We start from the raw sequence: 17,073 nt of genomic DNA, 5'->3' as shown, positions 1-17,073 counted from the left end.
TGGTCTCAGAAAACCCCTAGTAAGATTAGTCCATTGGGGGTCATTGGGAAAATCCCTTTTTACATTGGTGGTGGTAAGTGAGAGGAATGTCCTCCTTTACAGTGGGGACACCCATTCAGTTACACCATTGGCTCCACCAAGTGATGTAGCTCTGCAGACACCATCAGATGGGAGGTCAGGTAGCCACAGCTCAAGGAATCCCTCGCCACCCCTGAAGGAACCCCGGGGTTCCACAGAACCCTGGTTGAGAATGGCTGGCATAGACTGTCGTAAGTGACTCATTCAGACAGCAGAGGAATAAGACAGAGAGCTTTGGATTGAAGCAAGCACTCTATAGAAGGATATGCTTTGTTCATTTCTCTTGTTAGAGGTTCACAACAGGGGAGGACTGACCATTTGGAAACTCGGGCACTGCCCGAGGTCAATAGGGGGCCCCATGAGATGCCCCTGGTACCTTTTTCATAGGCTTTTTTGAGTTTGGGCAAGGACACAGGGGCCCCATGATCCTCTATTGCCCAGGGGGCCCCATGAATTGTCAGTGCGCCCCTGGTTCACAACCACTTAAGGTCATAAATGGAGAAGAACGAACTGAAAATGCTCGAACATCACTCTAGGAATCTTGCTTCCCACTCCATGTCTGACCGATGGGTCTTGGCGACAAAGAGCGCAGTGTTAGACCCGTAGGCCCGAATGGAAATGAAAACACACGACTCTAAGTGCCAATAGAAAGGGTGGCAAATATTTAAGTCAAGCCAGCTGCTTCGTCACACAATGAAAAAATAACAGTCATGACCTATTTCTCTCCACCGCTAAGACTCCTTCCATTTAATCAGACTAAACAGGAACATGTCTGCTCCCCCATAGTCCCAAAGACTTGTGAATGAAAATGAAGGTCATAAATCAATAAAACTGGCCAGGGCCCTTAGCGAGAGCAGAGGTGGTGGTGGGGGGATGGGGGAACCACATAAACGGTGCCTGGAAAATCCATCATTTTTACAGCATTGTGTTTCGAAACGGCTTGCCTCAGTTCAATACCCCGTTCAAGGCATTCCTGAAGGATTCATCCATAAATCTGTGAAAACAGGAGTTTGCTATAAAAGTTTCACATTAAAATGTTGCTTGTCGCAGGAAGGCACTAAATCTATCTTTTATAGAATATACAGGCACGCTATTGATTCGCTAATGATATTTGTCACCGGCGTGTGCATGGCTTCGTACTACCCAACGATAACAGATTTATTTCATTATCATTTTAGCATCAATTTTAGATGATTGGGTCCCTTTGGTTGCTTTTTTAACAGATCTGTCTTTTTTTTTTTTTTGGTAGAGGGTCTTAAAGTGTTCTTAAATATTTTTGTAAAAATAAAATATTTTCCGCAATCCTCACTTGTATAAAAACTTAAAATAAATAATCAAATTAAAATTAAGTAATTAAAATAATTAAAAATTTGATAAAATATTTTTATATAGTTTCAGGAGTGAAGTTCAGCCTTTAGTTTTATTGCCACCGTTCAGAATATTACCTACCGTCTGGGGCAATTTTTTTATTTTTTCACGCAGCATTTTTTTTGCTGGGAAATTACTTGAACCGCCCAAACATTATATATTTTATAAAAAGCAGAAGCCTTGGAGAATAAACCGGTGGCTGTTGCAATTTTTTTTTTTATGTCACACAATATTTGTCCAGATGTTTATTCAACGCAAAAATTCCCCTAAATTAATTTTGTTGTGTACAAAACAGAATAATACCCAATTTGTTTTTGTTAAATTATAAAAGATGACATTGCATCAAGTAAATAGATACCAAACATGTCAAGATTCAAAACTGCGCAGGCCTGTGAAATGGTAAAAAACGATGGTACCTAAAATTGTCCATAGACCACAGTTGTTTTCATTTTTTTTATTTCCATTTATTATTTTTTCACCCTTTTTTTTTTCATTTAACTTTATTGCTATTGCAAGTGGGTGAACAAGCCCTCTTGTGATAGCTTTAGGCAGGTGACTCTTTATGGAGACATCAGGGGTCTATTAGACCCCTGGGGGTTTATTTACTAAAGCTGGAGAGTCCAAAATCAGACTCCCTTCTGCATAGAAACCAATCAGCTTCTAACCTCAGCTTGTTCAATGAAGCTTTGGCAATGAAACCTGGAAGCTGATTGGTTTCTATGCAGAAGGGAGTCTGATTTTGGACTCTCCAGCTTTAGTAAATAAACCCCCTGATGTCTTCCCTGCTGTCAAAAGCAGCTAACCAAGCAGAGAGTGATCTTGGCTAACTTCTTACCTGGCTGTAACAGCCAGGGAATGACGGCTCTGAAAATAGAAGTGATGAAATTGCTTTCGGGTTCATTTGTCACACAGGAGAGGGAGGAATGGATGTTCCTTCATCTCCTCATGGAGAACTGTCCTGAACATTTACTGCAGTCTCAGGCTCCCCAGAGGAGCAGGAGATCCCAGGAACCAACAGGGACAGTGGTGGGTAGGGGAAGCCTTCTTAGCACTGTAAAAGGGATCACTGTTACCTGAAAGTCAATCGCCAGTTGTAAAAATCATGGATCATGGCCACGGATACAGGTACAGCCTGCCAGGACATTTTAATAGGTACGTCAGACAGCAAATGGTAAATTTTTGATGATTGTTTATGTCTTTGGAAACTAAAAGCTTGGAATTTTCAGGCTGAAGCTCCCTTTGTTCGAAGGCCGGTTTTGCTTTCATTTTTGACATTTACGAAGATGCAAGCAGGGCCATCGGAAAGATATGTGGCTTTTTCTCCCACCCCATCCTCTGAAAGGAGCATCTTGTGTGATGGGGTTGTGGGTGATAGACATGCAAATGTTCAAGTCATTCTGCAGAGCAAGCAGTAGACCGGCCATTGTTTGACCGCATGATGTAATCTGTACTCTGGCTCATGGGCCAATAAATGGCCTCTGTAGACCTCCCAAACCTTAGAATTGTTTTTTTTTTTTACATAAGGCATTAAATAAATACAAACATATAACGATACAAGGTGGTATCAAAAAGCACCGGCCTTCATAAGTTAGTGTGCCAAAAGACATCACCCTGCATACATCGGGAGCTGTGCAACTGGTGCTATTCTGACCACATGCATTACCACGTCTGCTATTTCATTGTGGACAGCAAGTAAGAACAAAGAGCGAACGTGAAACTGGGCAAATCGCTGGATTTCCGAAATGTTGTCAAAATGGTGTTCTTTGAGCTGGATCTTCCTCTTCAAGAAGAGGGCATATTCAGGGGTTGAGATTGTTGAAGGTCTCCCGGACCTCTCGTCGTCTTCCAGTAATGTTCTTCCCTTCTTGAAGTGTGCCTGCCACTCAAAACACCTTTGAAAGACTCATTGTGGCATCATCATAAACTTGCAGAATCATGTCCAACACCTCTGTGGCAGACTTGCCGAGTTTCACGCAGAATTTTACGTTTGCTCTTTAATGTCCATAATGAAATAGCAGACGTGGTAATGCACGTGGTCAGAATAGCACCAGTTGCACAGCTCCCAATGTACACAGGGAGATGTCTTTTGGCACATTAACTTATGAAGGTCGGTGCTCCCTGTGACTGTATGTGCAACCTTGTGCTGTCATCTGTTACAAAACCAGTCTTGAAACTTTTTGATACCGCCTCGTACTAGAGACCAGGGCCTGTCATTGACAACTTGATCACTGGTGCTTGGAGTGTGCAGTGAAGGCTTTCTCAACACTGAAACCTTGGCCACCCACGGATGCAGATGTTCAGCATATGGGCATTAAAGTTGCTGTACATATGTGTTACATGGGTAGCAAGAGGTTAAATTGCTCCCAAGGGTTTTATAAGCTCATTTCAATGACCCTGGACTTGCTCTTACACTATAAAAACAAGTTATTTTGCTCCTAAAACAGGCCAAGAATAGTTGAGTTTCTCTAACCCTCAAGTAGAACTAAACACATTTTTTCCATTTTTAATTGAGCGAGGGATAATTATAACCCCATGCCGTCTGTGTCCCACTGAGGAGATGTCCATTCACTTTCTATCCCACAACCAAAACAGGAGGTTTGAAGAAATGTGATGGGATCCCTGGTGTCCCCATTGGTAGATCCCCCTTTAATTCTTGTTCTGGTGAAACCCAGAATTTGGAATTTAACAGTCACCGTAAATAAAGAGGGTGAATCTCCCTAATGGGGACACATTAAAAAAAAAAAAAAAAAAGTTTAAGCCCATTGCACTTTAAAAAAAATTAATAATGTTGCCTTCCTTGTTGCCTTCAATACAGTTTGACAAAATGGTACAATTTAGCGGAAATCAATTTTTCACCAAATTGTCATCCCTAATTTTGAGACCTTTCCATTTAAAACTCAAAAGGGAAATGAAGAACAATGCAAAGTGTACCAACTGTGTTTATTAATGGTTCCTAATGGTTCTTAATGACATTAATACTGTGAAACAATCCATAATAAGACCAATTTTTTGTCTCAGGATTGGACGCCCCCAGTGAAGTTGATGTGAAAGATGTTACTGACACATCAGCGCTGATAACCTGGGTGAAACCCCTGGCGGTAATCGATGGAGTTTCTCTTACCTATGGAACAGAAAACGAGCCCAGAACCACCATAGAACTTTCTGAAGATGAGACTCAGTTTGCCATGAATGATCTACGGCCTGACACCGAATACGAAGTGATTTTAATATCCCGACGTGGAGAAATGACAAGTTCCCCTGTCTCAGAGACCTTCACAACAGGTGCCCGCAAAACATTTTGCGTTATCATTTATTGAAAGTTTTTTTATTGAACACCATCATTGTGTTCTTGATGAAGGAGGGGTGCAGGATGTCCAACATCCACAGAAGGCTACAGAATGTTTATGGGGATGAAACATTGAGAAGAGCAATGTTATGTCATTGGTGACTCTTGCAGTGAAGTCATCGCCATAAACATTCTATAGCCTTCTGTGTATGATGGACAGCCTGAATCCCCCCTTCATCAAGAACTCCTTCGTCAACATACAGAGAATGCTATATAATGTTTATGGAGCCGACACCATTGACAGTAGTCACCAATGACATAACATTGCTCTTCTCAATGTTTCATCTCTGTCTTACATGTTAGTAGAGTAAATCTCCTTCATTGCAGGTAAATAATGGATCCCAAGCAGAAACAACCTTCCATCACTGAGTTCTTGATGAAGGAGGGGTGCAGGCTGTCCAACATCCACAGAAGGCTACAGAATGTTTATGGAGATGACACCATTGAGAAGAGCAATGCCTTGTGACTCTTATCAATGTAGTCCTCTCCTTAAGCATTCTCTAGCCTTCTGTGATGTTGGACAGCCTGCACCCCTCCTTCATCAAGAACTCAATGATGGAAGGTTGTTTCTGTTTGGGATCCATTATTTTCCTGCAATTAAGAAGAAGAGTTACCAACATGTAAGACAGAGATGAAACATTGAGAAGAGCATTCTTGACAAAGAAGGGGTCCGGGATGTCCATCATCCATAGAAGAATGTTTATGGAGATGATTCAATTCAGAAGAGCAATGCCTGGTCATTGGTGACTCTTCTTAATGGAGTCATCTCCATAAACATTCTCTAGCCTTCTGTGAGGTTGACAAAGATGTTCTTGACAAAGAAGGGGTCCAGGATGTCCATCATCCATAGAAGAATGTTTATGGAGATGACTCCATTGAGAAGAGTCACCAATGACAAGACAATGCTCTTCTCAATGTTTCATCTCTGTCTTATATGTTGGTAACTCTTCTTCTTAATTGCAGGAAAATAATGGATGAGTTCTTGATGAAGGAGGGGTGCAGGCTGTCCAACATCCACAGAAGGCTACAGAATGTTTATGGAGATGACACCTTTGAGAAGAGCAATGCCTTGTCATTGGTGACACTTCTCAATGTAGTCATCTCCTTAAACATTCTGTAGCCTTCTGTGATGTTGATGAAGACGTTCTTGACAAAGAAGGGGTCCAGGATGTCCATCATCCATAGAAGAATGTTTATGGAGATGACTCTATAAAGAAGAGCAATGCCTTGTCATTGGTGACTCTTCTCAATGGAGTCATCTCCTTAAACATTCTCTAGCCTTCTGTGATGTTGACGAAGACGTTCTTGACAAAGAAGGGGTCCAGGATGTCCATCATCCATACAAGAATGTTTATGGAGATGACTCAATTGAGAAGAGCAATGCCTTGTCATTGGTGACTCTTCTCATTGGAGTCATCTCCATAAACATTCTCTAGCCTTCTCTGAGGTTGACGAAGACGTTCTTGACAAAGAAGGGATCCAAGATGTCCATCATCCATAGAAGAATGTTTATGGAGATGACTCCATGGAGAGGAGTCACCAATGACAAGACATTGCTCTTCTCAAAGGCATCATCTCCATAAACATCCTGTAGCCTTCTGTGGATGTCGGACAGCTTGCACCCCCTCCTTTATCAAGAACTCAATGAGGGAAGGTTGATTATGCTTGGAATCCATTATTTAATAATCACACCAGATGGCTAGTGTGCCTGGGCATATTGTGGCTCAGCCCCATAGGAAGATGCAATTATACAAGAACAGAAATGCCCAAGGGTCTTTAAGAGACACATTGATAAAGATAAAATAATTTACATTGTATTAAGGATCATCATATATACAAGTTCAGATCATCTGTGAAAACCTTTATAGATAACTATAAAACAATCATGTACATAAGGAATATGAATGGTTGCATGACTGTTCAACATCATAAATAACATAATAAATATACCAGAGATGCGAATGTCTCATCTTGCATTGGGTAGTGAGGACAAATAGACTGCATTTTGTGTCTAATCATATAATTGTCACCACATTCCAAATATCTTGCTCAATCTCTTGTAACAATTTATTACCCAGTTCATTGGGTGTATGTAGGCTCCTGTGTACCTAGCAATAAATTGTTACAAGAGATTGAGCAAGATATTTGGAGTGCAGTGATTCTTTTTGGATATTTATTTATTTATTTCAGGTACCGTACTTATATAGCGCTGTTAATTTACACAGCGCTTTACATATATATTGTACATTCACATCAGTCCCTAACCCTCAAGGGGTGTACAGTCTAAGGTCCCTAAATCACATTCACACATACACATACTAGGGATAATTTAGACAGGAGACAATTAACTTACCTGCATGTCTTTGGAGTGTGGGAGGAAACTGGAGTACCCAGAGGAAACCCACACAGGCACAGGGAGAACATGCAGACTCTAGGCAGGTGGTACCGTGGCTGGGATTCAAACCAATGACCCTAGTGCTGCCAGGCGGAAGAGCTAACCACTAAGCCACTGTGCCGTCCCGGATATATATATATATATATACATACACATACAGTCTATGTACTGTATATATAGGGAAACATCTTGAAAATGTATACATGTTCCTGTAAAACCCTTTTTTTTTTACATTGGCTTATACAACCACATTACATAAGAACTACAAACACATACATAGAAAACATACCTGTAAAGCTGTAGGGATTGACACTACAAGGTGACCAGGCTTCCTGTATAATAAAATCCAGTTGTACCAGTCTTAGAAAGCAAGAATCTAAACTGATTATATTTAGTTCACCCCAAGCTCTGTGTAACCAGTCATCCAGAGCAGTACTGCAGTTGGAGGGGAAGTCAAGGGAAACTTGGTTTCTCTATGGTTCCCTCGTTTCCCTGGAGCAGTGTTCCAGTTGGCTACAATGCATCTAGGTGACCCTGGTGGCCATCTTGGGTCATGAAGTGTCTTTTTTAGGTCCCTGCCCCCAGGTTTTGACATCCATTTGCAAAGTGGCTAGTGCAGGGAGAGCATACCTGTGTGTCAGGGACAGCACCAGAGGTTCTGGAGGAGTAGAGAAAGCTCAGGGCCCACATCTGTACTTCCACATGCTCCTTCTTGGGATGGACTGACCAGTCCGCATTCCACCCCCCTTGGCAAGAGCAATCTTCACATCAAATCTACTACCGCTGACTCTCAGCTGCACTGACTATAAGTTCTGGGTTGGGTGAGCTCCCCACTGGGCTGTTGTACTGTTCTCCAATACATCGATTACTGCATCCTGGGACTCTGTTTATTGCCACCAAACCACAATGTACCTACCCAACAAGCTGGCACTCTTTTTACCTACTTTTGGATATCTCAGTAAAGGCAACTGCTCATTATTGGGGGAGATTGTGGTAGAACTGCTGAGGTTCAGTCATCAAGCTCAAAAAATGCTCCCCAACCAACAGATAAAAGTTTCCCGTCCAGTTCCTCACATCCACCTTTTTTTTGGATTATCACGACCCTTTACCATATATCTGTGAAACGGTAACAAGAATGACCCATTAATTATGACATTTGTTATTTTAAAGATCTGGACACTCCAAAGAACCTAAAGAAGGTTTCCCATACGGATAGCACCATCACTCTTGAATGGAAGAACACCTTGGCCAACATTGACTTCTACAGGATTAAGTTTGCCCCACTATCAGGAGGTGATCATGAAGAAATAACTGTGCCCAGGAGTAATGAAGCTACCACCAAGGCTACACTTACAGGTCAGTTTTTTACATAATGTATTAGTTCATGAATTAGGTTCAAAGAGAACTCAGCCCAAGCACAAAAAAATATATTTGGAAGCTACCCACTCCCTAGCTGGGCGGTTGCATTGGTTTTTATTTTTCAGAACATTTGTTGATCCTGCCAGAAATTAAGTGTCCCTGTCACTTTATGGGAGAGCGCAAACAATGTTATCCTTCTCTCGTAAACGATTAAACTCCCCACCCCCTCTTATAGATATGTTTGAAATCCAGCCTGGGTGACCCAGGGGCAGAAAGTGTGTTATTGGGACAATTACCAGGTAAAAAATTAAGTAAAAAAAATCTTGAAAAATGAATGATAAATTAATCATCATCACCATCGAAGGACATTTTGGTTTTATGTTTTTTGATATGCTTAGAACATACAGTAGATGCTTAAGAACCAACCATGTTTATTGAGCACATTGCTACAACTGTAAATCTCTCCTAGGTCTAAGGCCCGGAACAGAATATGGTGTTGGACTGACTGCAGTTAAACAGGACCGAGAAAGCTCTCCCGCCACTATAAATGCAGCAACTGGTAAGACGAAAAAAACAACAACTGGGCAGCCCTTGACATAAAGCGACAGTCGCATATGACACGTGAGGCTCCAAGCCGTGGTGTTCTCTTGTACACATAAATTCTCACTTTATCCAGTGGCTTCCATCTAATCACTATATTTGAAAAGTTACAAGGGGCCCTAACCCTTTCCAAAGAAAAAGTAGTGGTTCAAATGTGCATCAAATTTCATACAAGGTATCAAAGTCCTAGAGTAAAAAAGATGCCTGTAGCCAGGTTCCACTCCAGAAACCAGCACATCAAGGGTTAACCCACCCTTTATTAACCTTTTTAATATGGAGGAACCCTTGAAATATTCTTCCAGTCTCAGTCTCCCTGATAAATATTACTGAACGTACAGCTCACTGTACATTAATGTGATGGTCAAGGAGAAATTATTATTGTGGTCAGTGGGAATAATAAAAGTATCATTAGTGGCAACTTTTCTGAGTGGCAAAAATTGCTATTTGCTCAGGAAACCCCTGACAACCTCTGAAGAAACCCCTGACAACCTCTGAAGAAACCTCTGAAGAAACCCTAGGGTTGCAGGGAACTCTAGTTGAGGAAACCTTGGTTAACTATACAAATCGTAAGTCCAACTTTGCTTAATCCCTGATTTGGCATCACCGACGCCAAAGGCAAAAACTGTAGAGACCATAAAACACAATATTTAACCCATCATGAAGTGCATGTGCAGATGTAAAGCCCAGAGGCAGAGGACCAGCGGGAGATTGGAGAATAGCAGCATCCTTGAAGCTGTAAAACTAAGCTTTGCATCTACTTGTGGGTCTGGGAACTTAGGCAACACGTTTCAAAAACTGTAGAAACCATAAAACACTCCTGAAGCACCTGTGTCTGCTTATCTGAGTGGCAGAAATTGTTCTTTGCTCAAGAAACCTCTGACAACCTCTGAAGAAATGCTAAGGTTCTGAGGGACCCTAGTTGAGGAAACCTAGGTTAACCATATCAATCATGAGCCCAACTTTGCCTAATCCCTGATTTGGCATCACCAATGTCATAGGTAAGGAAAGCAAAAACTGTAGTAACCATAAAACAGAATATTTGGCTCCTGAAGCACCTGTGCAGATGTAAAGCCCTGGAAGGCAGAGGACCAACTGAAGATTGGAGATTAGCAGCATCCTTGAAGCTGCAGAACAAAGCTTGGCATCTACTTGTGGGTCTGGGAACCTAGGCAACACATTTCAAAAACTGTAGAAACCATAAAACACAATATTGGCTCCATCCTGAAGCACCTGTGCAGATGTAAAGCCCTGGGAGGCAGAGGACCAGCTGGAGATTGCAGAATATCAGCTTCCTTGAGGCTGTAGAACTAAGCTTGACATCTACTTGTGGGTCTGGGAACCTGGGCAAGACATTTCTGGGTTCTCCACTTTCTCAAGCCCCCTGGGGCTTTACATCTGCAGAAGTGCTTCAGAGTTCTAACCCTTTACCAATAATTTAAAAAAAGCTTTGGATGGAAATGCGGTTTTATGGATCCTCCACCTTTCTTGGATTTGTTATCGAGATAAGACCAGTCAAACCAAGAACAATTGTAACGACTAGCATCTTCAGGGCCACATTACCAAAACTTGAGTTTGTGTTTAGAAAATAGATACGGTTGGCATACATGCCATGGTGCCAAGTCACCAACTGTTCAAATCAAATTATGTAACCATGATCAACTTCTAATTGGTTTGACTTGATGGACTTGCGTCTTTTTTCAACCTGACTTGCTAGGTAACTATGTAACAAATATAAGTACTAACAAATGGAATGGTTTATTTCAGACTTGGATGCTCCCAAAGATCTGGAGATCACCAGTGCCACAGAAACAACCATAAATGTGCGTTGGGTTAAACCGGTAGCCAAAATTGATCATTACCGACTTGTGTATACACTAGTTGGTGGCAGAGAGAATGAAATTCAGGTTCCAAGAGATGCCAATTCCTATGCATTGACTGGGCTCGAGCCTGGTAAAGAATACAGCATTTCCCTTTTTGCTGAGAAAGGACGGCACAAGAGCAAACCAGCAACTGTGGTTGGACGTACCGGTAAGCTGTTTCAAAGAACTTCAGGATCTTAGTTGACATATAGGCATATTGAGCAAGGATCAGAAACCTAATGTACGAGAGCTTGGATAGCTCTATTATTCTTTAAGGCCTTGATTCATAATGTTTGTTCCCAAAGGAAAATGTCATGTGAATCAAGAAATTAATCTTACAAATATTCATCTAATTTGAATTTCCAATCCAGAGTTTCTTTTCAGCCTTTACAAGACCTGCCAATGTGTCATCCAGCACTGCTGCTTACGAGAGAATAATAAGCCTTTCTTTTATCTCAATTTTAGCTTTTAATCTGGATTTTTTTTCTGCAGATACTGGAGTCTTCTCAATTCTTTAATGTGTGGTTGCTCTTGTTAAAAATTCTCTGTGTTTTTTTTTTCTGCATGACTGTTAAATACATTTAACAGGATTTTAAAAGCAAAGAGAGGAAATGTACGTTTTTATAGTTTTTTACTTCCCCCCAAGCAGTAGAGCAGTTAAGGGTTCCTTAGAGAACTGATCTTTTATACAGACTCCAAAAGATTTGACCTTTTCAAGATTCTAAGAAGTCACCCGGTAGAATCATCTCCGAGCGAGTAATGACCTCAAGTTTCCATACACTTCGCAACTCCTGAAAAAAAAATCAAGCCGAGTGATTGACGCTACAATTATCATATCAAATAATTAATGCTCTGTTAAGGACCTAGATTGCCAACACTCTTCCATAGATAAAGTATAACTAGTAAGAGTTGTCACCCTAGTGGGTTACTTGAAGTGGTGAATTGATGGTGAGGGAACCTTAAATGGATAGAATTTCCATCCTTGAAATTGATTTTTTTATCAAAACCGAACTAATGATGACCCAATGGGATATGTGGGCTGCTGCCATACACCAAGGGACTGTCACAGAGACCTAGGGATGTGACTAAAATGTTTGAATCTAAGAATCCAAGCGCCACACTGGAATATTGGAGTCCAAAAAGTAGGATTTTATTCCAAACAAATATCGAGCTCAAAAGCCAATGGGTTTCAGGGGGTCACAGAACTCACCCTTCAACAGGGCTACAAGCCAAAATGGAATCGGGCTTTATTAAATAGGAAGTATGTTACTGGAAGGATTGCCTAAAAAAATAAAGGATAAATACCTAAAAAATTAATAAAACCAATTGCAGTTACCATATCTGAGGACTGGTAATCTGCAATATATAATGAAATATTTGTTCTTGGGATGAGATACACTAAAAAATAGTATTCCTGGGCCAGTGAAGACCAGAAAAGTGCACCAGGGTAACAAAGGCACAGCTAGGCAAGTCAAAGGAAGAATCAAATGAGAGAACAGAGGTTGGTCAATTGCATGTCAAGAACTACTAAAAAAACTTACACCTAATCCAGAAGGTCAAATGAAAATCAAGTCAAGTCAAGCACTAAAGCAGAAAGTTGGTCCAGGCAGAAAAGGTTCAATAGTCAACGCAAGCAAATTTGGCAACACAAATATAGATAGATAACAGGCATAGCACCCTTGAGCCAGAAACTGAACTCAGCTAGTTAGAGAGGGTAATGTCAGAATTGTATGGACAGAAGTCTACCATCAAAAGTAAGACCGTTCCTCTAGTCCACTACAAACCCAATTCCTAATATAAAAACCAATAAAAACCATATGAAGCTGGAGCATGACTCCCATAAAAGCAAAAAAAAGACTTATTTATACAAAATAAAATCACATACAGACATATAAAAATATTCTGGATTCTTGGATGACTGGCTACTGAAACATCCCTCACGTATACTCATATCAGCTTAATAGAACAACCTGCCAAAAGGTCTAAGGTATGATGTTGGGGTTTCATGAGGAGGTCCAGGTTCCAACCGCACCTCTCTGCAAGGCACTCATTTATGGCTCATAATATTTGCTTGTGTTGCTAAATTATATGGATTGAAGATGGCTATTGAGACATCCCTCATGTATACTCATATCGACTTAATAAAACAACCTGCCGAAAGAGCCGATAAACAATTATTATAAGCCATAAATGAGTGCCTCTGCATAAAACCCCACCACTTGTACCTGGACCTCCACATGAAACCCCAGCACCTGTACCTAGACCTGCGCATGGTATCCCAGCACCTGTACCATGCGTAGGTCAAGGTACAGATGTTGGGGTTTCATGCGGAGATCAAAGTTCTAAGTTCACCTCTCTGTGTGGCACTCATTTATGGGGCATAATATTTGCTTACACTCAACAGCCACTCCTGTTCAATTGCTTGGGAATACAAATTGCTAATGAGCCAATTACATGGCAGCAACTCAATGCATTTAGGCATCTAGACATGGGGAAGATGACTTGCTGTTCAAACCGAGCATCAGAATGGGGAAGAAAGGGGATTTAAGGGACTTTGAACGTGGCATGGTTGTTGGTGCCAGATGGGCTGGTCTGAATATTTAAAAAACTGCTAATCTACTGGGATTTTCAACCATCTCTAGGGAAATCAAGACTCATTAGACCAGCCAACGTTTTTCCAGTCTTCTATTGTCCAATTTTGGTGCACCGCTGCGAATTGTAGCTTCTGCTTCCTGTTCTTAGTTGGCAGGAGTGGCCCCCGGTGTGGTCCTCTGCTGCTGTAGCTCACCCGTTTCAAGGTTCGACGTGTTGTGCGTTCAGAGATAATATTCTGCATACCTTGGTTGTAACGAGAGGTTGTTTAAGTTGCTGTTGCCTTTCTATGATCTCCAACCAGTCTGCCCATTCTCCTCTGACCTCTGGCATGAACAAGGAATTTTCCTCCACACAGCTGCCGCTCACTGGATATTTTCTCTTTTTCGGACCATTCTCTGTAAACCCTAGAGATGGTCGTCCATGAAAATCCCAGTAGATCAGCAGTTTTTTATATACTCAGACCAGGTCACCTGGTACCAACAACCATGCCACAATCAAAGTCACCTAAATCCCCTTTCTTCCTCATTCTGATGCTCGGTTTGAACTTCAGCAAGTCGTCTTCACCACATCTAGATGCCTAATTGCATTGAGTTGCTGCCAAGTTATTTCACCCATGTGCCTGATTAAGAATTTGTGATACCAAGCAATTGAAGAGGTGTACCTAATAAAGTGGAAAGTGAGTGTATATTGCTAATTTATTTACATTGGAGATAGTTACTGAGACATCCCTTATGTACACTTATATCGACTTAAAAGAACAATCTGCCAAAAGAGACCATGAAAAAACTTTTTGAGCCATAAATGGGTGTCGTGCAGAGAGGTGCACTTAGAACCCGTACCTCCACATGAAACCCCATCACTTGTACATCGACCTATGCATGGTATCCCAGAATATGTACCATGAGGATGTCCAGGTACAAATGTTGGGGTTTCATGCGGAGGTCCTGGTTCTAAGTGCACCTCTCTGCACGACACTCATTTATGGCTCATAATATTTGCTTATGTTGGGAATTTATTTACATTGACCATGGTTGCTGAAACATCCCTCATGTATACTCATATCAACTTAGAAAAACCTGCCGAAAGAGCCCATGAACAAATATTACGAGCCATAAATGAGTACCGGGCAGAGAGGTGCACTTAGAACCTGTACCTTTGCATGAAACCCCAGCACCTATGCCTAGGCCTCTTCATGATACTCCAGCACGTGTACCATGCAGATTTCCAGGTACAGATGTTGGGGTACCATGGGGAGATCCAGGTACAGGTGCTGGAGTACCATGTGGAGGTCCATGCACAGGTTCTGAGGTATCATGTGGATGTCCAAGTCCAGGTACTGAAATACCATATGGAGGTACAGGTGCTGAGGTACCAGGTAGAGGTCCAGGTCCAAGTACTAAGATACCATGTAGAGGTCCAGGTACAGATGCTAGGGAACCATGCTGAGATCCAGGTACAGGTGGCGGGGTACATGTGAAGGTACAGGTGCTGAGGTGCCATGTGAAGATCCAGGTACAGATGCTAGGGAACAATGCTGAGATCCAGGTACAGGTGCTTGGTGCTGGGGTACCATATGAAGGTTCTGGTACATATGCTGGGGAACCATGCAGAGGTTCAGGTACAGGTGCTGGAGTACCATGGGGAGGTCCAGGTTCCAAGCACAACTCTCTGCATGACACACGTTAATGGAACATCCTGCCAAAAGAACCCATATCCACAATGTAAATAAATGATCAGCATATACAGTTATTATGAGCTATAAATGAGTGTCGTTCAGAGAGGTGCACTTAGAACCTCTAACTCTGCATGAAACCCTGTACCTAGACCTCCCCATGGTACCCCAGCACCAGTACAAATGAGGATCAGGTACAGGCACTGGGGATCATGAGGAGGTCCAGGTCCAGGTACTGGGGTACCATGTGGAGCTCCAGTTTTTAAGTGCATCTCTCTGCAGGGCACTCATTTATGGCTGATAATATTTATTTTTGTTGATCATTTATTTACATTGTGGATACCAGCTCTTTTGACAGGTTCTTCTATTAACTTCTATGAGTGTCGTGCAGAGAGTTGCATTTAGAACCTGGACCTCCACATGGTACCCCATCACTTGTACTTCACCTCCGCATTGTACAGGTGCTAGTGTACTATGTGGAGGTGGAGGTGTGGTGGGGTTTCATGTGGAGGTCCAAGTTCTAAGTGTCCCTCATTTATGGCTCGTAATATTCTTTTATGGGCTCTTTCGGCAAGTTGTCCTATTAAGTCCAGTATACATAAGTGATGTCTCAGGAACCAGTTATCCAGCCATCCAGAATATTTTTATGTACCATGCAGGGCTGGGGCAAGGGGTGGGCAGGAGGGGAAGATGCCCTGGGCACAGTGGGAGGGAATTGGAGCCCACTTACAGCATGCTCCAGGACAGTGGCTGGCATACAACAGGCCACGGCTTGATGCTTCCCAGTGTGTGTGCACATTTCTTCTAGCTGCTAGAAAGAAAGCAATTGGCCACACAGTGCAAAGTGGGAGAGAATGGGTGCCCCCTAACCACATGCTCCAAGAAAGTGGCTGGCATCCAGTGGGACACGGCTTGATGCTTCATACTGTACATGTGCAACTTTCTTCTAGATGCTAGAAAGCAAGCGATTGGCCACACAGTGGGAGGGAATGGGTGCCCCCTCACCACAGATTCCAGCACCGTGGTTGTCATCCAGCGGACCACGGTTTGATGCTTCACACTGTGCATGTTCAACTTTCTTCTAGCTGCTAGAAAGCAAGCAATTGGCCACACAGTGGGAGGGAATGGGTTCCCCCTCACCACAGACTCAAGGACCGTGGCTGGCATCTAGTGGACCACGGCTTGATGCTTCACACTGTACATGTGCACATTTCTTCTAGCTGCTAGAAAGCAAGCGATTGGCCACACAGTGGGAAGGAATGGGTGCCCCCTCACCACAGACTCCAGCACCGTGGTTGTCATCCAACGGACCACGGCTTGATGCTTCACACTGTGCACATGCAACTTTCTTCTAGCTGATAGAAAGCAAGCGATTGGCCACACAATGGGAGGGAAGGGGTTCCCCCTCACCACAGACTCAAGCACCGTGGTTGTCATCCAGTGGACCACGGTTTGATGCTTCCCACTGTGCATGTGCAACTTTCTTCTAGCTGATAAAAAGCAAGCAATTGGCCACACAGTGGGAAGGACTGGGTGCCCCCTCACCACAGACTCCAGCACCGTGGCTGTCATCCAGTGGACCACGGTTTGATGCTTCCCACTGTGCACGTGCAATTTTCTTCTAGCTGATAGAAAGCAAGCAATTGGCCACACAGTGGGAAGGAATGGGTGCCCCCTCACCACAGACTCCAGCACCGTGGTTGTCATCCAGTGGACCACGGTTTGATGCTTCCCACTGTGCACGTGCAACTTTCTTCTAGCTGATAAAAAACAAGCAATTGGCCATGCACGTCCACCACAT

General features: G+C 42.6%; 1 protein-coding gene across 5 annotated transcripts in view; it reads left to right on the top strand.

Moving 5' to 3' along the window:
- The window catches only part of TNC (tenascin C), a 253,590-nt gene that overhangs the window by 113,048 nt on the left and 123,469 nt on the right, over positions 1–17,073 (top strand). For 4 of the 5 annotated variants that reach the window (XM_089673551.1, XM_089673552.1, XM_089673553.1 and 1 more), the window contains exons 7-10: positions 4,465–4,728; positions 8,358–8,543; positions 9,016–9,105; positions 10,911–11,174. In XM_089673551.1, the coding sequence (XP_089529677.1) occupies positions 4,465–4,728; positions 8,358–8,543; positions 9,016–9,105; positions 10,911–11,174 (804 nt within the window). The remainder of the gene's footprint in view (positions 1–4,464; positions 4,729–8,357; positions 8,544–9,015; positions 9,106–10,910; positions 11,175–17,073) is intronic. The other variant, XM_089673555.1, reaches the window with a different exon arrangement.

Source organism: Staurois parvus, unplaced genomic scaffold (genome assembly GCF_062004578.1).
Source record: "Staurois parvus isolate SC_StPar_1 unplaced genomic scaffold, SC_StPar_1.0 ptg000140l, whole genome shotgun sequence".
Taxonomy (NCBI): domain Eukaryota; kingdom Metazoa; phylum Chordata; class Amphibia; order Anura; family Ranidae; genus Staurois; species Staurois parvus.
Note: the sequence above shows the minus strand (reverse complement) of the source record. Positions and strands in the feature narration are given on the sequence as shown.